The sequence below is a fragment of the Apostichopus japonicus genome, chromosome 13 (genome assembly GCF_037975245.1).
Source record: "Apostichopus japonicus isolate 1M-3 chromosome 13, ASM3797524v1, whole genome shotgun sequence".
NCBI lineage: Eukaryota > Metazoa > Echinodermata > Holothuroidea > Aspidochirotida > Stichopodidae > Apostichopus > Apostichopus japonicus.
In genome coordinates this window covers 12,067,363-12,094,779 of record NC_092573.1, presented here as the reverse complement: position 1 = coordinate 12,094,779, position 27,417 = coordinate 12,067,363, and the positions used below count along the sequence as shown (strand labels likewise).

Genomic DNA, 27,417 nt, shown 5'->3' with positions numbered 1-27,417 from the left:
AAAACTCCTCCTTAACGGCTTGGTCGATTTTGCAAATTTGGAAGGAAGGTGCCCAAAATAGGTTCTTATGCCTCGTAGACCTTCAGAAAGAATGGTCAAGTGGTCAAAGGTCAGAGGTCAAATATAGTAAAAGTGATTGTTTTTTCTCTTGCTATAATTCCAAGGGGAAATATTGAATTGAAATGAACCTTCATAGTTATTATGAGATTGTCAAAAGTTTACCATAGTAACAGGGTTCATAAGTGTACGAGAGGTCATATGTCAAACAAGGCAAAAGGCGACCTAGCGCTATAACTCCAAGGCAAATTATGAATTGAATTCCATCGACGTGTAATGAATATGTCAAGGAATGTCAAAACATGTTTTATCATGGTAAGTAAGATCAAGGCCAACAACAGAGGTAAACGATCAAATAGTCATTAAGTAACGTTTGCTATGGTTCTTAGTTGAAGCATTAATTTGACTTTTAACCGTCACGCGTATAAAAGGCATGTCAAGTAATATCAAAATATGTGGTTGATATGGTAACAAACGTGAACGGTCAGAGATCAAAGGTCAAAATAAGTAAGCATGGACTTTTGTTATAACTTCAAGGGGAATGTTGAATTGACATGAAACCTTCAAGGTAAAATGTCAAGGTCTATCAACATATATGGTTAGCATGATTACTGAGGTCCAACGTCACAGGGTAATGGTGAAATGTAAACATAATGAAATAAACATTACATATTTGAATTGTAAATCAAATTTATCAATGCCTTCCAGCGTAACGTGTATATTCATTTTAACCTTACACCAACCACTAAGCTTTTCTATACGAAGTAATGAAAGTATGAGCATACCTTGGCAGCCATTTTCAGTTTCAACGTAACCGGTCTGTCTATCACAAACACACTCGCTGTTTATACACAACTGATTACGTGAGCAAGTGTTGTTATTCCTGCATTCGGGTTCTGAGGGCAAATGTTAATAGTGTTATCTATTCTCTTTTTGTTATAAATTTATAAAAAAAAAAAAAAATTCTATAACCTCAATTGAATTTACATAAGACCTCTCACAGTAAATTACCCATTACATGAATTGAAACAAAATAGTACAAGTAAAGCATTTGAAACATAATGTATGAAGAACATATTTCTATCGTTACCAATCAAAACGCGAAGTACTTATTTTACAAATGCTGATTTTATTTCTTTATTACATGTTATTTTTTTATCTCCTGACTGAACTTAAAATCTGGAATGATCTTATATAAATCTTACATTTTTTTGAGAATAAATGCAATTTGCAATAAACGAAATGGAGAGAGTCAAAATACTATTGCTGCTAGTATGCGTTTTGTTTCTTTGCGTTGCGTAACTGTGTTGTGCTTTTTGATGTGCCGTTGTAGTGTAGTGTAGCCATTACACAACATTTGTGTCATTGAGTTCTCAAGTATATGGACTTACCTAATGTAGTCTGTGTTGTAGAGCTATCTTCAGTAGTCATCTTTGAAGTTGTAAATTCTGCAGACGTTACCTCAGCCACAGTTGTCGATCCTGTTGTAGTTGGCATTGCTGTTGTAGATCCTTCGAATCCTTCAAACACAATGACACAATGAAAGGACTCAATATTATTAATATTCACTGACAAACACAATAACACATGGTCATGTCTCATCATTCCCCACTTCATTTTGTATAAAAATCACCCGTGACCAAGGACCACGGTTACATGATATATACAAATAAGCTGAAAATATAATAAAATTGTACTGTAAAAGTTTGACAGATATTGAGATCAGATATATGTCATATATCTGATCTATTGTAGAGTTTGCGGCATCCAGTATGTTGGCGAAACCAAAACCACCCTCAAGAAGCGATTCTATGGTCACAGATCCACAGTCAACACCATGAAGACTGAGACCCCAGTTGGAGAACACTTTAACCTTCCCAACCATACCATTAACGACATGTCCCTACTGGGGATTGAATCCTTAGGTTGCCGTCCTGACCTAGTACGAATCAGCAGAGAGAGGCTGTGGATGCAACGCCTTCGCACCATTAACCTCATAGGCTCAACATTCAGGAAGGACATGACTAACTTTTCTTCAGTCCCCCCCCCCCCTCCTTTTTTTCTCTTATCCAGTTTATAAATTCTAACCGCAAGTAAACTTACATAAGAACTCTAACAGTAAATTATCCATGACATAAATTAAAAACAAAATAGTACACGTAAAGCAAATATGAAACAGAATGTATGAAGAACATATTTTTATCATTACTAATCGAAACACGAATTATTTATTCTAAAAATATACTTATTTGTACATTATATGTTTTATTTTATCTGCTGACTGAACTTAAAATCTGGAATGATCTTATATAAATCTTACATTTTTTGAGAATAAATGCAATTTGCAATAAACGAAATGGAGAGAGTCAACATACTATTGCTGCTAGTATGCGTTCTGTTTCTTTGCGTTGCGTAACTGTGTTGTGCTTTTTGATGTGCTGTTGTAGTGTAGTGTAGCCATTACACAACATTTGTGTCATTGAGTTCTCAAGTATATGGACTTACCTAATGTAGTCTGTGTTGTAGAGCTATCTTCAGTAGTCATCTTTGAAGTTGTTAATTCTGCAGACGTTACTTGAACCACAGTTGTCGATCCTGTTGTAGTTGGTATTGCTGTTGTAGATCCTTCGAATCCTTCAAACACAAAGACACAATGAAAGGACTCAATATTATTAATATTCACTGACAAACACAATAACACATGGTCATGTCTCATCATTCCCCACTTCATTTTGTATAAAAATCACCCGTGACCAAGGACCACGGTTACATGATATATACAAATAAGCTGAAAATATAATAAAATTGTACTGTAAAAGTTTGACAGATATTGAGATCAGATATATGTCATATATCTGATCTATTGTAGATTTTGTGGCATCCAGTATGTTGGCGAAACCAAAACCACCCTCAAGAAGCGATTCTATGGTCACAGATCCACAGTCAACACCATGAAGACTGAGACCTCAGTTGGAGAACACTTTAACCTTCCCAACCATACCATTAACGACATGTCCCTACAGGGGATTGAATCCTTGGGTTGCCGTCCTGGCCTAGTACGAATCAGCAGAGAGAGGCTGTGGATGCAACGCCTTCGCACCATTAACCTCATGAGCTCAACATTCAGGAAGGACATGACTAACTTTTCTTCAGTCCCCCCCTCCTTTTTTCTTCTGTCCCCCCTCCCCATCACTCCTCTTCTCATAGCTCTCTTTCACCCCTTTTTTCTCCCCACCTTTCTGTCTTTCTCCAGTTTATTCCCTACCCCCTTCCCTTAGTCCTCACTTTGTCCCTCCACTGTTTATCTCCTACCTCTCCTCTTCCCCTGTTGGTTTCTTTCTTTCTTCTCTCCATCCCTTGTCTACTAATCTCCTTACATCTATCTCTTTGTGTTCACCCTGCTCATTAGCCTCTGTATTCTGTGCGTGTTTTTGTCCCGTCTGTTACTTGTCGTTTAGCCTTTGAAGAAGATCCTGTTAGGATCGAAATTTCAGGCCAACTTACTTTTACAAATTCTCCTACACAGGCTCTCTAGTGGATAAGCAGTTTGCTAACAGTCTTATTCTATTTTCACTTTAAAAGTTTGACAGACATTGTGGTAAGACGAAGCTTAATGTGATAATTCATATGTATAAAAATAGCTTTTTATGTGTGTAACTGACACGAAAGCAGGAGTCAGTTCTATGCTTTGTTTCGCTCAAACGTTGGTCATACTTTAAATAATAATAGCTACTATCAATCCTGATACTATCAATCCAAATGGACTAACACTTTTCAACTGCCTATATGAAACTAAAATTCATTCTTATTGTTAGATAAATTCCTTTTAGTTTTACTAACCACTTTGAACCCACTGGATTGTAACGATGAGCCCCATTTGGGTCATATGTGTGTTAAGACCCCATGCATGGGAAACCCCTGAACTAGCCCATGCGTGACCCAATTGATATCAAGTAATGCTTAGGGCTGAGAAGTTACACATGTCATGGCAAATACGAATCTCTTACTATCCAATGTAATAATTTCTCTCCTAAGAGTGATATTACTGAAGCCATTATCCAAGATATAGTCGTGGTCAGTCAGCCTGCGATTAAGTGTGTTCTCCAATTCATCAGGAGCGATTGAAGGTGTTCGCTCAAATATAAGTGCTACCTCTGCAGTCAGATTAGGAAGCTTGAATCGCCTCACTTGACACATTGCATAGGAATCTGCATAGTTTGTACCCTCCAGGGTGTTAAAAAATATCTGAGAATAAATAGAATATTAAACTGACAAGATTTTTTTTAAATCAAATAAAGCTTTTAATCAATAAATCTATTACTCAAACAGTTTGAATTCAGATTAACCATCGCCATTACGACAATGAAAATATTATGATTGGTTTAAGTTATTACTTTAAAGCAGAAGGTAGCGTTTGTGTCGTAATTCTTCCGTTATCAAACTAGAACCCGTGACATAAATCCGTATTTTTTTTATTTTGTTGGTATTAATGACTTATCGCATGTTTAAAATCTTAAGCGAAACGTACCAACACTTATCCTAAATCTACCACACTTAAATGCACAGTAAAACAAACTTGACGTTGCTGAATCCGATACAAACTTGATGTTAGGCACTTATATACAAACTTGAGGTTAGTTACATACATACAAACTTTAGGTAAGTTAATGATGTGCAATCTTGAGGTTAGTTACTTACATACAACCTTGAGGAAAGTATCTTGAATAGGTACAACTTGAGGAAAGATAATTATACACACACTTGAGGCAAGGTTATTATTTACAAACCTGAGGTAAGGTAACTTATATACGAAACTTGAGGTAAGGTACTTATATACAAACTTGAGGTAAGGTACTTATATACAAACTTTAGGTAAGTTACTTATATGCAAACTTGAGGTAAGTTACTTACATACAACCATGAGGAAAGTTACTTAAATATATACAAACTTTAGGTAAATTACTTATATACAAACTTGAGGTAAGGTACTTATATACGAAACATGAGGTAAGGTACTTAATATATGCAATCTTGAGGTAAGGTGCTTTTAGATACAAACTTGAGGAAGTAGACATAAACACAAATTTACGGTAGATGGCTCAGATATAATATTGAGGTAATTGACTTATACACAGTTTGTAGTAGGGAACTTATATAACAAACACATGAGAGGGACTAATACACACTTGTGACGAGGGACTTATGTACAGTTTCTTGTAGGGCACTCAGATATAAACTTGGAGTAAGGAACTTCGATACAAACGTGAGGTAGGTGAATAAGATATGAACACGAGGTAGGGTGCTAAGATACAAACACGATGTGATACAAACATGAGGTAGGGTACTTAGATACAAACACGATGTGATAAAAACATGAGGTAGGGTACTTAGATACAAACACGATGTGATACAAACATGAGGTAGGGTACTTAGATACAAACACGAGATAGGTTGCTTAGATACAAACACGAGGTATGGAACGTGCAAGTACTATGAGAATGAGAACTAAGGAAAGGGTGATCTCTGACGATATGGAAACATACATCGTAAATATTGAAATGTTTGAAATTGATCGGTACGCCGAAGAAAACATTTCAAAAAACAAGTTAAACTTACCAACTTGCACAAAGTTGTGTTCAGGGCAACAAACTCAGTACTAACTGTGCTCTCCAGAAGTTTATTAAAAACCGCAGGGGTACCATCTATTTCTTGAATGCTGAAGTTGGTTGTAAACACCTGTGATGCTATAAGCAAGTGTAGCAATCATTCAATGAATTATTAGATTAAGCATACATTTTTCGTTTCCATTTGCATTCACTATGAAACATACCAACCCTAGCGTACCATTAACAAACAACACATGTCCCCTTACTTTTTAACCTCGCTTCACTTGAATTATATTAATGCTGCCTGGTATATAACTCCTTAGGTTTAGCTCTCTATTTTGTAGCACTGCTAATTCCCTTTAGCTAAGTACAATTCAAATATGTTCTACTATGATTTTACTGTTTTGGACTCCGTTTTTATTTTCTCTATCATATATAAAGATAACATTTTAAAAAAATCAGTCGCTCTCAAAAACTCAGCTTACCGATACAATCTTCGGAAACTCTAGCATATCCTTCCTCCAGATTACATTCGCAAAGAAAGTCGCCTTCCCTGTTGATACATACTTCCCGTGAACCACATGCCGAGGTGAGACATTCATTTTCATCTATGGTGGAAGAATGACATATTACCAAGCTAAAATGGTTACGTATGTATGTGTTTATGTGTTTACGCATGTATGTATGTATGTTATATATATATTTGAAACCAACAACAGTGAAAAAATTCACGCTTCCATTGGTTTCGAACCCGAGCGTCCCGCTGCATGTATATGCGAATACCCTCTATATGAAAGTTTCTTTCTTATATATACATGACTAGCATTGTTCGATACATGTGGCAAAAATCCTACAATGGAACGACTACCTTTCTCACTGTTTCGAACCTCTAGACATACAATCAGCGTCCTTAATCTAGTTGCTTAGGTTGTCCGCATATTAAGCGGGATGCCCGGATTTCGAATCCCGGTGAAGGCTGGAAGTTTTTTAACTGTTCTGGATTTTCCAACTCATAACCGTTTTACACACACACACAGTCCGTACCACTCGGCCACAGTGATTCTACTGTTTTGTATTGCTATAACTACGTATTACGCATCTCACGTTACCATTGTAAAAGTTTATTAAACAATTTGCTTATACCTATGCACTGGGCGACACCATCTCCTGTCCACCCATCACGGCAAGTACAATTGAAATGCCCGGACTGTCCAAGAAATATACATTCTGCGTTGTTCGTACAGTTGTGGTTTCCATCGGCGCATGGATCAATCACTAATCATGCAAAATCAAAATCAATATCATAAAATACTTCTTCTTTGCGGTTGTGTGCTGATTATCCTTAATTTATGTTTCTAAATGGCAGGGCAGGGCACTTCTAATAGAGAAAAGTTTGACATTTACAATGCTGTCGTTATCTCCAATTACACAACCACACTTTCAGATTTAGAAGTAACTTCTCACATGGTGGAAGATCCGATTTACACATATACGCATACATCTGACACATGTCGCTAATGTTATATAGACTGATGTTAGGATCTTAACAAACTATACTTTATTACAGGACAAGCGGATTTGAAACAATGAAATTATCTCTAAAAATGTTATTCAAAAATATATAATATAAAACTTTCTAAATCGGGGAATTTACATCACTAGCATACTTTCAAAAGTCACAATGACTTTGCACAAGCCTTCCCAATGTCTGATATATAGAAATTTATTTCACATGATTTTCTTATAATATGATATTATATCATATAATATAGTTTTTTAAATATATTTGCTTAAATGTTCATGTCTAAATTGACTTGATGGTCATAACAAAAATAAGAAAACATTGTCTTTGGTACTTGTTTCGTTTCGTTTATTACTTGCACCAATAACGAATCATGATTTACCATGGGGTCTCATATAAGCGTTATTGATTTTACGTATTTGTTGTGATGAGGCATAAGTGTGCACTTTAATGGTAAGTGTCAAATGTACTCGATTCTATACGTACGCAGTTCTCCGAAGTACAAACTTGCAGGATCTACCACGTTATCAGGTGGTAAAACGTTATTTTCATCAAGTCCTTGACGAAAAACTATCTCCAAAGAGCTGTAATTTGTTCCTACAGTGACCTCAAGATTAAACTGAATAAATATGTGATTTCTTGCTGGCATGAATTTCATGGAACTTATCGTTAACGATTCATAGCCTTCTGTTCCACTTAATACTGCATGAATCTGGAAGAAAATAAGGGGAACATTGATATTAATAATATTACAGTGACCTCTAGCTAACTAAACGATATCACAATTAAACAACATTTTCCAAGCCATTTCGAAGTAGGAATTAATTTATTATTTTATAATGTTGCGTTACGGTATTATCTATGAACAACTGCCTTCAATCCATATAAACATAGCGGTAAGTTAGGCTTGTAAGAAAGTACCATTACATTGGATGATATATTATATTTTCTGCCTATAAATAAAATGAAATATAACCCACATCAAATTCCATATCCGCTCTATATATTTCCAGGTTCTCTCTGTCGATAAGATCACCATCTGATTTCAGTCCTTGGATAGTTTTGAATTCAACTTGTAAGCTGATGAAGTTAGCCTCTGTCAAAATAACAACAACAACATGATATCTTTGTCAATTATTATATTAGGTAAACAATGTGCTACCCATATCATCTGTGTGTTCTCATTCACAATTGAGTTAGCGAATTTTGTCAGTTTTTGTGATTTGCTGATATATTGTATTAAATTTCTTTTCCTTATATTTGCAAAACGAATGATAAAATGTGTTCATATTTTCGGTTAATGAACGTTATTAGATATGAAATTAAACATGGATGGAATAAACAAATACTCTTTATACAAATATCATATGATATGCTTTTAGCGCACAGTTTATTAGTTTTATCATATTAAAAAAAAAGTAGGAAAGTCACACAAATAACAGATCCTTACAGGGTAGATATCAAGGATCATAATTATTACTCACTAATGCATGTTCCAGAAGTATCCAAAGTGTAACCAGATTTACATAAGCACGAAAAGCTACCAAATGTATTCACACATTTGGAATTATTTCCAGTACACCGGTTTTGGTCAAGACATTCGTCAATATCTGTAAATTCAAAATACAAAAATATTCACCATACTTAGGTTGTTAACTGTAAACTGTTCCTACATGTGGCCTCAATAATAAACTGAATAAATATATGTTTTTTTTTTTTTGCTGGGATGAATTTCTGGTAATTTGTAAACCATTAGTTCTTTGCTTCCTTATTCCTCATTTGGATGATGAAACGTTCGCTAACTGAGCGGAGAACTATTATGCATTGTCTAAATATCCACCCGATACACACAGAGAACACAGTTACTACTGTAAACCTTAAAGTTTTGTACCAATGTAAAAACTGGATCCTGCTATAAATCGGTAGCATGTGCTATTAGGATTACTGCAGTAAGAACTGAGGATATGTGTAATTCTCACAAATCCAGTTGTTTGGTATTTGTTGGGATTACACATATCCACAGTTCTGTAAACCTAATAGCACATGCTACCGACTTATCAGATTTGTCAGCACAGTACAGTACAGTATTTACTGTGGTACAAAACTTTAAATTTGCAGTAGTTACTGTAATCTCTGCGTGAATCGGCTGACATAACGAATAAGTTGATTTGATTTAACTTGATTATATAGATCAGCTAAAAAAAGATATGTAATAGGAACTTATCTATTGGATGATAAACGTTCGTTTACCAAGGGCACTATAACAATGCACTGTCTTAAAAAAGAGCAATGAGTTGATAATAAGTATAATCTTAATTTATCTAGCTCAACTACTACTTAAATACAAAGGGACACATGTCCAACATGGTTTGTTAACTTATATAATTTGTAAGCCATTGGTTCATTGCTCCCTTGTTCCTTACCTCCAAATCTGGATGATAAACGTTCGCAAACTGATACAACTGTGACACATTGTCTGAATGAGTAGATTAGATTAATTTTAACACCTAGCCCAATTATATGAATGTTATAAATTATGTAAATGCACCTTATAAACCCTAGCATGTGATGGGATGTACGTGTTCAGTTGTAAACAGCAAACTTTATGAACTTTTTTATTAAGACTTTTTACATAATCTTACATACGGAATGGTGTTAGCGTCAACCTTCCTAAAAACGTTTATGTACAGGCCGCTCCAAATATGCCACAATTGACCACTATAATTTAACTTCTCTAAAGTGTGATTTTCAACTAAATTCGGATCGTTTACATTTCTCACTATTCAACATTTCACTTTGCGCCTGGAAATGTTGTTGTTAATGAAAGGCATTGTATTTGATAAAACTGATACAACATAGAGGTGGGAAAATCATGAAAACGTTAATTCCACTACCATGTTTCTTCTGTTTTCTTGAGTTTCAATTATAATACACTTATATATATATATATATATATATTTCATTAGATGGATGAAATTTCAATACGTTATTACTTCAATGAGGATCATTAATATTATAGCTTACATTATATCTTTGCGAACAATATTTAGGCACTTTGTAGCCTGTATCAATTAGAACGTCTCACATGGTCTTACCAATACAAATCTGTGATGAGTCTTTCACAAGGCCATTCTTACAAGAGCACTGATAAGAGCCAATTGTGTTCTTACAAAGCTCAGTACGTCCATCGCATAAAGAAGAGGTGCCATTACATTCATTGACATCTGTATCAAATGGGGGGGGGGGGTGAAAAATGAAGATTTCGTGAAAAGTAAAGAAAATGTTATTTAAATTGGTTTCTGTTGCTAATAGAGTTATTTTATTTTTCATAACATAAAACTCATGTTGAAAAACGCAAACACTTAACAAAATGATAATCGTATAAAAGTATAATAAAAATAGAAACAGTTGTATTGTGTGCGTATATATGTTGTCGACAGCTTACTGACCACACTGTGGTGAATTTCCTTTTATTGCAAAGTTTGATGTCAATTTGATATACATGAAAGTGTCCTATATTTAAAGCTAGGCATGATAATGTTGTCCCACTAAACAACACTCTCCAAGCATAAAATTTCATAATATACATTAACAATTTGTCTTAACACCACATTGTGATGTCTCATTTCAATCAGTCCGGCTTGATTGTGTTGATTTATTAAGTTAACATTGTAGCTTCGTCCTTCAATATATTAGTAATGGCTTCATCATATTCAGGTTATCGTCTACAGTAAAATGGTCAACCATCCTAGAAATAAATTCCCGGTTACTCAATATTAGCTGCATATGGCTTATAAAACACATATCATTTGAAATGTATGAAACCGCAAAGTAGTTGAAGTATACAACGAGTAATCTTGGTGGCGCCGTAGACATACCTGCGCAGTTTCTACCAAGTCTTTCACCCACGGAGGTGAAACCATCACTGCATTGGCACGTAAAACTTCCAGGTGTATTCAGGCAAATTGCAGCTCCATGGCAGTCATGTCCTCCAGAACATTCATTAATATCTGTTGAAATAGTTAAGTTTATAGCCGATTCACCGAGGTGCCATATAGCAACCACCTGACCCAATTTAGGCAAATGCGATTATATTTTCATTCACCCGATACCCATGGCTAGTACAGTAACTAATGCTATGAGTATCGCCTGTGTCATTGCACTGGAATGATATCCTGGAAAGAATATACCTTGTATCCTCTAACGCTAACAAATGTCATTGGATTCCTTAGCTCTATGTGAAGTTTTGTCAGTTTCATTTTTTATTCGATATTTAATCATTATTTTGTAATCAAAGTCTTTTACCAGAAAAGAAAAGTATAAAATGACTGCTGATGCCGCGTGAAAGAGCAACGTTTTTACTCTTAGCTAACTCTATACTCTAATATATCTGCATTAATTTGTTGCCCAATAGAATATATATATGTGTGGTTTACATTTGAACATATTGTGAATAAACTAAAGGCACTCACCTGTACAGTGGGTACCATTTCCGCTATATCCATCACTGCAGTTACAATCAAAAGAACCGTTTTTGTTGATACACGTCGCCAACCTGTCACAGTTATGTAGATTTTCTCTGCATTCGTCGATGTCAATACAACCATCAACATTCCTATATCCACGGTGGCAGCTACACCGATATGACCCGTTGGTGTTAATACACTTACTAGTGTCGCTAGGTCCACACGGGTAATTCCCTTTTGGATCACACTCATCGATATCTGCCAATTGAGCGAAGAAACTCATTATTATTTTGAACTATATTTTTTACCGGGCTTGAAAAGTGTTGGTTACCCGCAACCATTCTAAGTGGATGACGCGAGCAAAAGTTAACACCATACACATCATGTAGGAAACTGTACTGAGAAATACTTAGTGCTTGAGACAAGGAACAAGAGATGCATTTAAAGGTGGAATTATTTACCAATCTACGAGAAACATATTACTGTAGATTGGCTCAATTCAAGAATAGCACGCTCAGAAGAAATTGCCTCAAAATTCACTAAACTGAAATGGCCCAAATGATTGTATTGAAAGCAACGAAAATGAAACCACTCATATTATAAGTGTTTTACAATGTAGTTTTGTTTTTCTTGATACAAGTTAAATTAGTCATCCGTTTTCAACTTGTATGAAAATTATACTTACGGTTGTATGTTACTTCTAACACAAACTGAAAAGTTGGGTCAGATGACTTTACTCTCAATTCTTTCTTAAAATTCTTTCTTTTTAAGTTGTAAAAGGTAAAGAAAAGGAAACACTTCTACCATTCCAAGTATTATGATTTGAAAATCATTGTATTGTTTAAACAATGGCCCTGTAAACAACCGAGGTAAATTTATTAACGTAACTGGACTATATTATCTGAACTGTAACTCACAGGCTTTTAAGTCAGTTGTTCAGATCCAACACAAAACTTAATGAAAAAAATATTTTAGGACCATTATGGCCTCAAATGGCAAAGTTACAATTTACTACTAATTTGTCAAGGAAAATAGGCAGTGTTGAATATGTTTGGCATTCTCGAATAAGTGTTGAAGCGTTGAAGTTGAATAAGTGTTGAATAAGTGTTGAAAAAGGCAGTGTTGAATATTGAAAATAGGGCTCAATGCTGATCTGTACAACATTGTTTAGGAGCAGACGTTGTCATAAATCTAGCCCCAAAAGAGCATTCCGAGAATCTAGAATACATCAAGTTGGTGTATCTTTGACATTGCAAATGCAATGTAATTCTATGGTACTCGTATCGTGTATATTTCAAAGGTTGCATGATAGTGACTCTTTAATACAAATTTTACAGTACCTTTACAGACGGTTCCATTACCAGCAAATCCGTCCTTACAATTGCAGTTATAACTTCCATCAGTGTTACTGCAAATAGCGTCAGGATGACAGTTAGTTATATTTGGATCTGTGACTTGCAGAGAGCATTCATCAACGTCTAATGTTAAAACAAGAATTACATTATATTATGTTTATTGTAAACTGTCACTAAATTTGGGAAACTAAATTTAGGTTTTCAGTCGTGTATCAACACGTCCAAACTGTAAAAAAAATTAAAACAATGTTACTCAGTACTACGGTAACCAGAAATTGTACTGTTGGATTAGGACAATTTAAATTCAATATCTCTTTCACTTCTTAAAATATCATTGCTTAAATGTGTTTTTAACCACATACACGTATTGTAAAACACACTGTTAAGATATATAGAAACTCCAAAGAAAAGAGTTCAGTGTGTAATGTATTCCTTCCAAACTTCACAAGTGTAACAATGCGTAAAACGTAATGTATGGAGTTAGCCTAATTACCTATATTTTTTTTAATACAATCATATTAGCAAAACAAATTAGCACTAGTCAATTTTAGTATCTGTTTCATTTCAGTTTGGATACATAAAAAAGGAAGTTACAGGTTCATTTAAGAGAACAACCACTTACCCATACAGGTTTTCCCTACAGCAGAATAGCCATTTTCACAGACACAAGTGTAGCTACCATTTGTATTTTGACATTTACTATTCGCCCAGCACGTGTAGTTCGTTGGTGTATCGCATTCATTGATATCTTGGAAGATAAATTAAATATAAAGAAAGATAATCTTATAATTTTCAGTCGGTCATCACATTTACAATCAGCTGTTGATTTGGAGCTTATTATAAAGCCTGTCATCCCATTCAACGTTAGTTTTGTTATTTATCAAGATATATATATTTCTTATACACCGTAATGAGTCAGTTGGCTTTTCAACGAACTGAATCCTACCAGGCAGGTAAATAAGCACACAACCAATAAGTACTACCACAGAGATTAATATTACGGATCGTCAGCTCCTTTTGCAACCAGATATCGATATTTAAAGTAGGTCAAAAAACGCTGGAGCAATGTTCCAAAATATACACGTGTGGTAAGAATAGAGAAAGTCCTGTCACTCAAACTGCATATATAATAGAAAATTATGGTATATATCCTAACAATAAATTAAATAGGGCTAAGGCAATCCTACATTATGTTCTCTATCAGACAGAAAACTCGATACAAGTTAATTCTACCGGTGGTTTTGTTAGATGAGTCTGACTGTTACTATTATGTTTTAATATAATTTCGATAAGGAGAAAGACGGGCTTCCAGATAAAGGAGCGTTTGGCGTTATGATATCAAGTCTTTGCACAATGCCACGTAACCCATGACCGATCATACATGTATCGACAAAGTACGCAAGTAATAATTTAGGTCAGAGCAGGTACATAATTATTCCCTTTACTCGTCTCACGTGACATAATGAGTGTATAAGTTCACTTTGGAAAGTATTTCAACATCATGTTTACCACAAATACAAATCAAGACCTATAAAATTCATCACGAGTTTGGGCTCAGATGTTGCAAACGATTTATGAGTTTTATATATATGCTAATTACCAGAACAGGTTTTTCCATCTCCGGTATATCCAGCCCTGCATAAACAGTTGTAGCTGCCTTCGGAGTTAATGCAGTCTGCGTTCACTGAACAGTTATGGGGATATATGCATTCATCAATGTCTAAAAGGAAATAATTGAAAACAGAACAATTTGTCAATATGGGTAACCATAGTATGTGTAACCACAATAAATAATCATCTCATTAATAGTAACATGTTTTACCTATATACTGTTACTATTTATATTAAGAACAAACGAAACATAGAAAAAAATTAACAGCCAGTTATATAATATCTGGAAAATTATAATTTCGCTTCGTATGTTGAATGACATATCAATGAAAACAATTCAATAAAAAACACAAATATATATATATATATATATATATATATATATATATATTTTTTTTTACATATTCTTAAGTCTTAAAATAGATTAATAGTGGAATCTGTTTCATTTTAACTTTATTATTGCAATTATTTACATTTTCGAGCCGATTCTATGAAGATTTTAACACAGCAAAATTCAGCCATTTTTCAACCATTGATTTTCCTTCCTTACGTGGATTTTACTTTCAACGAGATTTCGTGACTCTTTTTTTGTGAACTTGTCTTAATTTATACTAGTGCCAACTATGTTATTATAAATAGATAATTAGAGATTCATTAAGTAGTTACAGGCTGATCAGAAGAGGGCAACGATGGCATTATAGTCTTTAATCATACCTTTACAGACACGACCGTCACCAGTGTAGCCATCTCGACACTTGCATGTATATGAACCAGGAGTGTTAGCACAAACCGCATTTTCTCCACATGGATCTAATGTGCATTCATCTAAATCTGTAAATATAATTGGGAAGTTGGGCTTGTATATAGTCTTTGGAGATACATTCATCTTATGTACAATTATCGTTATTGTTTGCATCTTCAATTTGAATAGAACCTATATTCGTGCATTACGATTTCATGGTTCCTACAAAATTGTAGCTAAAATATACTCCCACTTGTTTTTGCTTTAAAGAACAGCTCGTTGCCAACAGACGGTTCCTGATTACACTTTTGAATAATTGTCAAATCATAATTTTATTAAACATAAAGAAGTCAAAATACTGTATAGAATTTTGCAACGTTAATTATAGCTGACAGTACATTGATCATTCATATGTTATCATCATATTATAGCTGTTCGTTTCTTTATTAATAGAGGGGTACGAAATAGAAATTCCTTACCGTTCATAAGATGAAACAAGTTATTGTACATTAATTTGAAACCGTTCGCCGATACTTATATACTGTTTACCTTTAAACATACATCATATTTGGCTACATCAAGAAAACCTATACTTACTGATAACTTGCAATGCAAATATTTGGCCATTTTCATGTATCCAGTGTTAGCAATATATAGATAGTAGACGTAAATTTAAAGTCAACACAGTCAAATTTACCAATGCAGTCCTCCGTTGAGTTATTTCTAACGGTCCCCGAGATGCAGTCACATGTAAAGCTTCCGATTGTATTCCGGCAAATCTCATTACTGGTGTTACAGCTGGAACTATGTACCAAGCATTCGTTGATATCTAATATCAAAATAATACCACAAATAGCCGACTGAGGTTAATTTGTTCCGTTTACAGAAATCAATAAATGAACAGTACCATACATATAGGCAACTTGCCATATATGTTGAAGAGATAAAGATAGATATGTTGACCAATGTGGGAGAAGATTCAAGTTTACATAACTTAATATATTACTCGTTATAAATTCATTGGATATTTGAATATAATTGTATGACACATTTGCCTTACCTGAATTGTTGACTGTTTTTTTATTGAAATGCAATGATGAATGACCTGCAAATTCTTTCACTTTCGATAATCCTTGTATTGAATACATGATATTTTGAGGTCATGAATGTTTTCTGGTTTTCTACTGAGTGTTGTATTATTTCTGTAAAGATGTCCTTACTTATGAGCCCTCCTTTTGTATTGTGTCCTGTCTCAAAAGACTAACTTTAATATTTAAAAAAACAAGTTGCACCAGCCAGTAATAATTCCTTTTTATTTCTCCTCACCATCCTTTAATACTATATAGCAAAAGGTTTGACATTTTTACCTTCACATGTAGAGTTATCATCTGGATTGATGATATATCCATTGTTACAATCGCAACTGTAGCTTCCGATCTTATTATTGCATATCTGGTTGCATCCATTGAGTTCACTGGAAGCACATTCATCGACGTCTGTGGACATTCATAATCGATATAGTCATAAGGCGCTAATCAGAGGTAGAAGGTTTTTTTTACATTAAGTTCAATTATGTTCTTAAACAGAAAGTTAACGTCTGATGAAAACTTTCCTTCTGGTAAAGTTTTTGGAGTAAAAGTATGAATAAATCAACTCTCTCTTCTTTCTTTATCTTTTCTTTGTTAAATGATATTGCTAATAACTAACTATTAATTTTTCATAATATTTCAAAATTTGGAGATTGTAAGTATAAGTCTTGAATATGATGTTTGGCAAAATCAAGCCTTTACTACTTGAGGAAAAGTTAAGATCATCCAGCTAGTAGTACAGCAAGTGTGGACACAAAAGTAGTTTTGCTTACTTTTGGATACAATAGTGATAACTTTAGAATGACCTCTTACAATGCCTGTGTTATGGTCGAGTGGATAATACGTGATGACGTTAGAAGCAATGCAACCTTGTGTCTGCATGGGTAGGAGGTCGGCTAAACGTAATAGGTGGGATTTCATCTAATATAAATTTAAGGATTTCCATAAAATGATCTTCCACATGAAGCCGAATGTTCTTAATAAGAACTTCTTATCTATATTTGTGTTTGTTAATTCTCTAATTTTCTACCATCATAAAACACATTCAAATGAAAGCGTTAAACCTAAAAGTAACATGTTTCACATCACAGCAGTCAATGAGAAGAGTGTCACTTTGTTTGATGCATTCTTTACCTTCACATACTGTAGAGTCGGCAGAGGAGGTATTGAAGCCTCGATCGCAAAGACAGGCTGTGCTGTTCTGTACTACATAGCATGCTCCGTTCACACAAGTTGAATTATCGCATTCTTCCAATGCTAAAAATAAATTAATAAAAAGTCAGTGAAATGTACAAGAGTGAGTTACCTTAACTTCTTCTCAATATAGATAATTCAATATATAGTAAATATTTTCTTTGACAGAATAAGGACATTGATCATGGGGTACATCATGTTTAACAAACACAAATGAGAGTAACACTGTTTGAAATTGTGGGAACCCAAGTCCGCCAACAGATGATTGTTTAAACATGCCTACTGGAGTTGCAGTGTTGTATGATATTTTCGAATCTTGTTGAATTTGTTTATTAAATGTGTTACTTGCTCTCAATTTACCTCGGATTATTACAAAAAAAATATGTTAAATTGCGTAATTGCAAACAGAGTTTCTTTTTCCTTTATTAAACACTATTATGACAAAGTTTTTTTTTTGGTTGCAGACGTTATTCCTGTTCATTTTGTCGGGTTAATTCACAAACAATTGTTTTTTTTTTGTAATGCGAGAAAGGAAATAATTCCTACATGGTTTTGTGTAATATTACATAACCAAATAGATTGAATATCATGCAACATGCAATATCTATGTCATTTAAGAAAATGCGAGTTTTTGACGTTATCTTCTTTGGTTGATGTATGTTAATTTTGCTTTTTATCAGATTCGTTAGGATACTTATATATGCTCTGTGCATATATTATGGAACTTCTGTCGCATAAAATGGCAATTAGTAACTAGTTTCATAAATTAGGCTATTGGGTACCGCTATCATAAAAATGTGACAATGTTAAGGCTATGTTAAGATGATTTTTTTGAAAAATAGTGGGGTTCTGAAAGTTTAAGACAATTATTCATTGGAAACTTTTATACCGGAAACTAACAATTTAGGTGTTCTTCAAACACTTAAATGAGGAAAAACGCAACGCACCCGGCTGCTAGTTATTAATATCATACTTACGCCGGCACTTGGTACCATTCTTGAAGAACTTTTCGTAGCACGAACAATTGTATCCACCGTTTAAGTTTATGCACACTTGTTCGCAGTTATCAAGACCACTCGAACACTCGTCAACGTCTGTGAAAAGTAGGATCCAACATAGTAAATATTTAAAAATGATGAAGACGATGATGATGATGAGGAGGACGACGACCATGATCATGATTATGGTCATGATGATCATGATGATCATCATCATCATGATCATAATCATGATGATGATGATGATGATGATCATGATGATCATGATGATCATGATGATCATGATCATGATCATGATCATGATCATGATCATCATCATCATCATCATCATCATCATCATCATCATCATCATCATCATCATCATCATCATCATCATCATCATCATAATAACCATCACTATCACCATCTCATCCTCATTTTCCTTACCACCATCATCATACACAGACATGTCTAATTTAAAATAATACAGTTTTATTTTGCTTAAAAGTAATCAGTCCCATAATTGTTATCATCTGTTACATTCGTTTTGTTGAGGAGAATGATGAGGCGACGACAACGACGTTTGTTTTCTTACTTACCTTCGCATTCACTTGGATTAGAGGTAACCACCTTGTATCCTCTTTCACAAAGACAATCGTACCCTCCGATGGTATTACTGCAATTCTGTTGACAATCATTGGTGTCCAAGGCACATTCGTCAACATCTGCAAAAGATGGAAAGTTCTTAGATTTATTTACACGGACATTTTATTTTGGGGTATTTTTCAACTTTTGGAAGCAATAACAGACTTCCTCTTACTAAATAGCAGTAGTAAAAAGAACGCCCTTTTTGTAATTTAAAATGTGATTTGCTGTAAATTTAAATGAGAAAAAATACCTCTTGTTGCATAATTAAGTAGGAAAAAGCATTTCAAATGTGTCCTTTTGTTTTAAACATTGCTATACTGATATTTATGATATGGAATACACAGAGCAATAATTTTGCTGTAGAGTGTTGAGGTAAATGTTGGGTAAGCATTCCCAAATCAAAGTCACATGTCTTGTTGTTCCTCCAGATTTTCATTCTATAAGATTAGAAGTTAAAGACGACAGTTTGCATTCTCGGATTCATCTATATTTAGTTTACTGAAGCCACTTAGCAACTTGTACCTGGAGTTATATAATTCAGACGCACCATTGGATCCAGTTCTAATAGTATTCTTAATATCAACTTAATGGTTTACGGAGTTCAAGTTATTCTGTCTTAATGAATATATTTATTTTCCAAAGAAACAGTTTGTCTTTCTGCGAAGGATTTTTCTGAAGAAACTTTTTTGTTTAAAACAAAAGTCTTTCCCTAAACAAAACATAAAAATAATCTCTGGCAAGCAAAAATAGCGAAAAAGGACAAACAAACATAATCTTCAAAAAGAACACAAATATTCGAAAACCGATGATTAAATTATTAATTTGACCCTGGGTTTCACCAACCGATTCACACACAGATAACAGTAACTACTATAAATTTCAAAACTTTGTACCACAGTAATACTGGACTGTGCTGACAAATCTGATAAATCGGTAGCATGTGCTATATGGTTTACAGTAAGAACTGAGGATATGTGTAATCCCAACAAATCCCAAACAACTGGATTTGTTGGAATTACACATACCCTCAGTTCTCGCTGCAATCCAAATAGCACATGCTACCGATATAGAGCACGATCCAGTTTTTACTTTGGTACAAAACTTTAATATTTACAGTAGAAACTGTGTTCTCTGTGTGTATCGTGTGGTTTCAGTGCTAGTTTTCATACCTATACAATCACCACCAGTCTCGTTGGTGTGGTATCCTAACTTGCAGCTACATATGTAAGATCCCACGGTGTTGATACAGTCCAGCAAATCATCATCCCCACAAGGGTTAGAATCACATTCATCAATATCTGATGAAACAAATCAATCAATCAATGGCTAGAATAATTCCGCTTTCTTCGAATCAGCTGTTTGGCGAAATGAAAACAAATTGTGTATTTCTTCATGTGACAAAAGTGTCATTTCCAGAGCTTTTTTTCTTGTGTGAACGTAAAACATAAACCTAAAGTGTATGGTGTCACTTATGGGGTTACTGATTTACCTCTTGCATATTAATTAAATGACATCGTTAAGTGACGTCATTCACTACCGTACGCCGTCATCGTGAATCACGCGATCGCAGAAGTTTATTCATCATCGTTGGGCACAGACAATCGCCTCTCACCAGTACTTATTTAATCACGATAAAGCATTCTGTATTCAAGCAGAAGACATTTTATTCTATATACTTCCCCACCCATAAAACCGTGAGGAATCCTGCTATTAATTTTTGAATAGACTAACTATTACTTTAAACCTGGAGAAAACCGAAGTGGTATTTCTATTCCTTCAAAGAGGATCTTCTATCTCTACCGACTCCAGTTTAAAGTTACAAAGTGGGCTGTGTTGGATCCATCTATTCGTGACTCGTCGAACATATATTTTATCTAACTACGCGCCGCGACTTATTCCTAATAAATTATTCCTAATAATAAAGACAACCCGACTACGTTCATGTTTATCAGTTTGCTGCCAAATTTACAGATAAGTTATTAAATCTAGTTAATTGGCCCCTTACGTCACTTTTATCTCTTTAATTACTCATGGTGATTTATGTAACTTTTTCGTTTTACGTTCAATGTCTCGCGTGTTTGATGAGTAGAGTTTTAGAATAATGTTTTATTCGTTTATGTATAGTGCGTTCAAACCTCGTCCATCGTTTTCTTTATTATGCCTCGACATTCTGAGAAGCTCTTACTACCGGAATAAGAATTATTTCTATGTCTACTCCTCAACAGAGTCATTTAGTTTTCTTCGAAGACTTACCAATTAAGTGCTCTCGGGAGAACTATACCGGCATCATTACACAAATTGTTATTATTACTGGATCGTTACATGTATTACGGTACGTTTTAGAGCACGGTATCTGTATATGCTATCTATTAAATATATTGAATACATTCAAATGATAGTTAGGAGAAACGGAAACATATTCAGAATAAAGGGTATTTCAATTAACGTACGTCAACCAAACGATTGATAATTCATTGGCTATTACTGTACCGTTACAATAGAATCCATCGCCTAAAAATCCACCGTTGCATTCGCACAAGTAGCTTGCTTCAAAGTTAGTGCAAGTAGCATTGGGATGACAAACGTCTTGGTTGCATTCATCGACATCTGAAACATGCCAAGAAATAGAAAACATTTAGAAATGTTGCAATGTAACTTTTTTATGAAAAAAAGGGACGGGGACACCAAGGACGTCTATCCGCGACCATTTGTGCTTCAAACCCTTAACATTTAAACTCTGGCTACGGACCTGGCGTCAATTGCAGTCCAAATAAAGTGCTCTCTCTCCCTCCTCTCTCCCTCCTCTCTATTAAACCGGGGCCACTGAAACTCCTCCGTTAGGCCTAGGTATACCTTTAATAAGTATACCTTTGGTATTTTTTTTTCTAATGACGTATTATTTCCCCTTTAAGTTACTGTTAAGGTTTGCCATGATAATCAGGCCTGACGAGAGGAGGTTCAGAGTGGGAATGGGGTTAAAGCCCCGCGGCCAGGGATCATTTAGGGTACCTGGGAAAATAAGAGAAGAGTAAAAGAGAATTTAAAATGTTGATAACAACCTTAAAATGGAAAGACCAAAACAGGGCCCGGTGACGTCATTGTCCACGCGGCCCGCTCTGGCTCTCGACGTCTCGGATGGTATATTAGTTCACTAATAACGATATCATTGTTGTTTTCATGTTTGGGCAACCATTACAAAAGCAACCAATAATACAATAACAATTTCTAAACCCTAAGAGAAGAGCATCCATGTTAAACCACAGCGTCGATAGCTCAGAAGATGATTTCTTAGACTAGAAAAGAAAAGTTGAATCAATTGATCATTTGCAATGATATGACCTCTATAAGTAGCTGGTATCGTATAACAGGATACGACTGACCTTTACATGTACCATTCACCTCCTCGTAACCCTCTAAGCACTGGCAGTAGTAACTCGATTGGTTCCTTACGCAGACATACTCTGCCATGTCACAATCATGTAGTCCAGCCTCACAAGCGTCAACGACTGCATGAATGGAAACATAGCCATTGCGTTAAAATAAAATTAGCATTTGTACATGCAAAATGACAAATTGATGATTAATTAATTAATCGACCGTGAATGAAATTTATGATATGCTGTATAGAAAACTAAATTATTTTCGAAAGTATTAATGTATAGAACGTTTTAAGTTATCCTATTTCTTCATTTATCCTTTAATAATAATTCCCAATTGTTATGTTCATACAGTTATTGTTACAAACGTTCTATTCAAATCCATAATTTAGTATCTTGATAGAAAATGAAATACTGAAACTTTTTAACTTTTATTTAGAAATAGTCATTGACCAACAAACATAGCGTCTTTGACAGCATTTTTTCCATTACAATACTAGTGATACTATTATGATATTATTAATAATAAACAAATCTACGGCAACTGTAAGCTCTGTGAACGGACATCAATTTAAAATGGTCTCATACGTTTAGGAAATTTACGCAAATATGTGGAAACAGTGTTTAATTATGTCTTTCATAGGGTTCTGCATAGACATGAATGTTTTCGTTAACAATTGTTACATAAACTTACATGTGCACTCGTATCCATTGCCGACAAACCCATCTTGACAGACACAAACATAGCTTTCGTCTCCATCTATGCAATCAGCAAAAGTGTGACAGGGGCTGTTTTCGCAGTAGCTAACTGAACACGTATGCATTTCCCCACTACCGGTCCAGCCAGGATTACACGTGCAACTGTAGCCACCGTTATTGTCATGGCAGGTAGCATGGGTATCACAGTCATGTGTATCTTCCTCACACTCATTTACGTCTGTGATATAGAGATGATATAAGAACATTAGGTTCATTTGTTACTGCAATAACGCCGGTGCCTTCCAATCATAAGGTCTCCAGTTCGAGTCACTCCAAGATTAATGTATGTTGTCCAGTTACAGAGTTGATGACATTTGACAATTCATAATCATGGACGTTAAATATGAATCTAAGAGACTGACTTAGGTCATTTTGCGGCTTTGATAAGCCAATGAGGCTGCTTCGTGAGTTCTTGCTTGCAGGAGGATCTACAATACATACTTACATAAATATATTGTAAGGTTGGTATTTAGGGAACATTACTTACATTAACATTACATTTACTTCAAAACATAGCTAGTACAGTAACTACTGGTTCCACATGTAACATAAGTTACTGCTGTTCTTGTCCCCAAAGAGTCCCACAACAGGTTTGTGAATATTAATCCTGCACTGAAATACTATACCATTGTTGCCCAATCATTGGTTTCAACAAAACCTTTTAGATTTTCTTTTCATCCCATCAACGTTAAATAAAGCCCAAAACAATACTTGAATAGAGATCATTGTTCGAACAGCTATTCTATTTGAGATTCTGGCTTAACAGATGTAATCAACTATTCTGTACCTACTTTGACAATCCACTCCATTTCCTTCAAATCCATCCATACAGGAACAAATGTAGCTGCCTTCCGTGTTGGTACAGTTGGCGAAATGATGGCATGGGGATAATGTTGCACATTCATTGGCATCTGTAGGTAAACGATAAGCAGTTATGAAACAGAAAGTTTCAAGAATTCGAAATATGTAGGATCATAAGTTCTTGCATCAGCAAATAATCAACATTAGCCTTTTTTCGAGCTAATAGAGTATGGTTTAGTCAACTCATTGAAAAGTTTATTAAGTCAGATTACAAAGCCAAACTTGTGTCCATTGTAGTTTTTCTTAACTATATACATTTGTATTAGTGGAAATTGATGTTTACAAACAATGAAGTGAAGTTGTCCTACTAACTGACCTGAAACTTAACTTTGTTTATGAATTTGATTTTTTGTTGTGTGGCTAAGTGGGAATTACAGCATACATATTAAACCGTTATGTAGCATATTAGCTACATTAAAGTCATTAAAGATCTGTTCGATCTTGAAACATCTGCGTATAAAACAAACGTTGTGTTGTTTGAAGGTCCCATGCATATTACATATTACCTAAGTTCGTCCCGTTCAAGTTATCTCGAGCAATCAGCTGGTTTCAGGTTGTCAACACTTCATCGATAGTTTTGTGTTTTTATAGTGCGTTGCTATTTAATATTGCCATTTTTAATTTCATGTACACATACCATTTGTGAAAAGGAAAAGAAGAAATAGGCAAGTAAAAAATAACAATTAAAGCTGATGTAATAGCGTCCAAAAGTATGATCAGTGTATTGATATCATAGAAGCACTGAGAAGGTTGACTTGTTTCATTTAAAAGGTTCTTGATGCACACTTGATGCAAATTGTAGTGTGCTATGTTATTTCCTCTACAACTAACCAGCAACTGGTACTAACCTGTACAGTTAAAACCATCTCCATAGTAACCATCTGTGCAATTGCATTGAAACGATCCCTCAGTGTTAGTACAGAAGGCGTTTTCGTCACAATTGTGCGTGTTCAACTCACACTCGTCTTCATCTGCAAAGAAAAAAAAACAAACAAATAAAACACAGAAAATAAAGTAACACCAGAGGTAGTTTACATGACAAACTTTGACTAGTGAACCCTGGTAAAGAGAAGATAAGAGGAGGTAGTTGTAATGGGAATGAAAAACGGAGGGTTTCAATTAAATTCTAATATCTTTGCATGGTACACCAGAAACCCTATATTAGGCTTAACAGAAAACTCGTCGTTTTTCTTAAGAAAGTCACAATTAAATGTAAAAGAGCAACTTTCCATACATAATACACTCAACCCCAAGGGAACTGAGATATTAGTTAACCTCGATTGTCTTGTTTTCTCACGTTTGAATATGTTTACCGATGTTCCATATACCCAACAATATAGTGATGGCCTTGTTGGTAAAAGAAGAGTGACAGGGATGCTAAGCCAAACATCGCTTTTGAAAATTATGAAATCCGAAAATGAAAATCTCACCGAGACATGTTGCACTATCATCTAGACTCAAGGAGTACCCCTTTCGGCAACTGCATGCATATCCACCAAGGATATTATCACATATCTGTTCACATGGCTCGGGTTTAGCAGCACATTCATCGGCATCTACAGTGGAATGGTCAATTATGGAGGTGATAGTTAAGCGAGAATGAAAAGTAGGAAACTGCAGCATTGCAAATAGAGCGTGCCGTTGTTTTGGTCAAACACACACTATATATCAAACAACAAGCATCTTGAAGGTCTGCAATATGCTTGTAATATATCGTCATCCTCAAATAGGAACAATTTAATATAATTAACTTTCCCTTCATCACGGGACTTGGTCTACACGTGCTTGTCATCATTTTGGGGGCATTATTTGGAGTCGTGATTGGAAGTTTAAAATCATGGAATTTCAACACGTAGCCTTACATAAAGTAATTCATCACTTTAATTGTTCATACCGTAACACTGAAAACCATCGCCCACGAGATTCTCCGGACAGCTTCCACAGGTAGCATTCTCACTCGGGGGTTTCTCGTCAAAGCAAGAAACCCCAGGATAACAAGGTTCATCTTCACATGCATCGAGATCTTTTTCACAGAAGTCACCTGTCCACCCTGATGTACAGTTGCAAACAACAACCTTTCCCGGGAAAAAGCAATATACTAATAAGCCAGATATGAAAGATCGATATTTCGTGAAGCGTGAACTTTAGTTTTCATATGGCATGATACGCAAGTTTTTTAATGATTGTACTACCCAAAATGGTAGCAATTAATATGACAATTTTTTGGGTCCAAATATTGATTTATTAACGACTTGTTGATTCAGGGGATCGAAATTTACAAGATAAGATATAAATATGTCTGAAAGGTTTAACATGTCGGCCATCTGTTATGTATATAAGGAAGGAAAGAAAGAGTTTATTGCAACTCCGATTATTAACACGAAAGGTTCATGAACCTCATAAATATATGTTGTAGGGGAAAATTAACTTTTAAAATAGACTCATTTACTGTTTTTCTATGAGTCTGGACAATACCTACACACGCCTCAAGTAATTTCTAATGGAAATGGCTATGCCTCACCTAGTCTTACACTACATTAGAAAATCCATAAACTTACTGCAAACTTGTCAGCATCAATGTCAGATGTTTGGGTATAACTGTCCCAAAGACACGATCCGTTGTTTTTGCAATCGCATATCTTGACTGCTGGTTCTAAGACTGAAGATGATTGGTTGTCTGATGCCTGGATCGCAAGGATTACAATATCAATCGAGCTTGGTATCCAACTAACTGAGCTGTCTGAATGTGTAGTGAAGATTAAAATATTGTGACCCGATAATGGCAAAATATTTTCTCACGTAATAATAATTAGAAAAAATGCTAGAAATGATGGATCCAAAAAAATAAGGTCTCACCAAGCACAAAAGAGTACTTTTTATTAATTAAATATATTACATATATTTTTAGAATAAAGCAGAGAAACAAGATATGACTCATACTTGACAAAAAAGGAGTCATATCTTATTTCTCTGCGTTTTTTGTAATAACACCTTCTTTTGGAGCATACGTATACACATCATGTACACAACAGACACACAACAGGCACACACACACATATATATATATATATATATATATATAAATATATATATATATCTATATATATATATGTGTGTGTATATATATATATGTATATATGTATATATATATATA

At 34.7% G+C, this 27,417-nt stretch overlaps 1 protein-coding gene and 1 long non-coding RNA gene across 4 annotated transcripts in view; one reads left to right on the top strand and one right to left on the bottom strand.

Annotated features, from left to right (window-relative positions):
* LOC139978880 (uncharacterized) overlaps window positions 1-27,417 on the top strand; it is a 217,031-nt gene that overhangs the window by 155,170 nt on the left and 34,444 nt on the right. The gene's annotated exons all lie outside the window — the stretch shown is intronic.
* Window positions 1-27,417, bottom strand: part of LOC139978867 (uncharacterized) — a 69,083-nt gene that overhangs the window by 7,774 nt on the left and 33,892 nt on the right. Inside the window, exons 28-58 of one of the 2 annotated variants that reach the window (XM_071989401.1) lie at window positions 26,822-27,003; window positions 26,158-26,338; window positions 25,694-25,819; window positions 25,112-25,234; window positions 24,194-24,313; window positions 23,338-23,580; window positions 22,647-22,772; window positions 21,757-21,873; window positions 20,436-20,564; window positions 19,218-19,343; window positions 18,619-18,735; window positions 17,582-17,704; window positions 16,727-16,855; window positions 16,057-16,188; window positions 15,332-15,448; window positions 14,607-14,726; window positions 13,629-13,754; window positions 12,992-13,129; window positions 11,658-11,909; window positions 11,064-11,195; window positions 10,281-10,409; window positions 8,670-8,795; window positions 8,166-8,281; window positions 7,672-7,897; window positions 6,807-6,938; window positions 6,149-6,271; window positions 5,674-5,801; window positions 4,065-4,302; window positions 2,563-2,691; window positions 1,449-1,577; window positions 843-953 (exon numbers count right to left, since the gene is read on the bottom strand). In XM_071989401.1, coding sequence (XP_071845502.1) covers window positions 843-953; window positions 1,449-1,577; window positions 2,563-2,691; window positions 4,065-4,302; window positions 5,674-5,801; window positions 6,149-6,271; window positions 6,807-6,938; window positions 7,672-7,897; window positions 8,166-8,281; window positions 8,670-8,795; window positions 10,281-10,409; window positions 11,064-11,195; window positions 11,658-11,909; window positions 12,992-13,129; window positions 13,629-13,754; window positions 14,607-14,726; window positions 15,332-15,448; window positions 16,057-16,188; window positions 16,727-16,855; window positions 17,582-17,704; window positions 18,619-18,735; window positions 19,218-19,343; window positions 20,436-20,564; window positions 21,757-21,873; window positions 22,647-22,772; window positions 23,338-23,580; window positions 24,194-24,313; window positions 25,112-25,234; window positions 25,694-25,819; window positions 26,158-26,338; window positions 26,822-27,003 — 4,446 coding nt within the window. The remainder of the gene's footprint in view (window positions 1-842; window positions 954-1,448; window positions 1,578-2,562; window positions 2,692-4,064; window positions 4,303-5,673; window positions 5,802-6,148; window positions 6,272-6,806; window positions 6,939-7,671; window positions 7,898-8,165; window positions 8,282-8,669; window positions 8,796-10,280; window positions 10,410-11,063; window positions 11,196-11,657; window positions 11,910-12,991; window positions 13,130-13,628; window positions 13,755-14,606; window positions 14,727-15,331; window positions 15,449-16,056; window positions 16,189-16,726; window positions 16,856-17,581; window positions 17,705-18,618; window positions 18,736-19,217; window positions 19,344-20,435; window positions 20,565-21,756; window positions 21,874-22,646; window positions 22,773-23,337; window positions 23,581-24,193; window positions 24,314-25,111; window positions 25,235-25,693; window positions 25,820-26,157; window positions 26,339-26,821; window positions 27,004-27,417) is intronic. The other variant, XM_071989402.1, reaches the window with a different exon arrangement.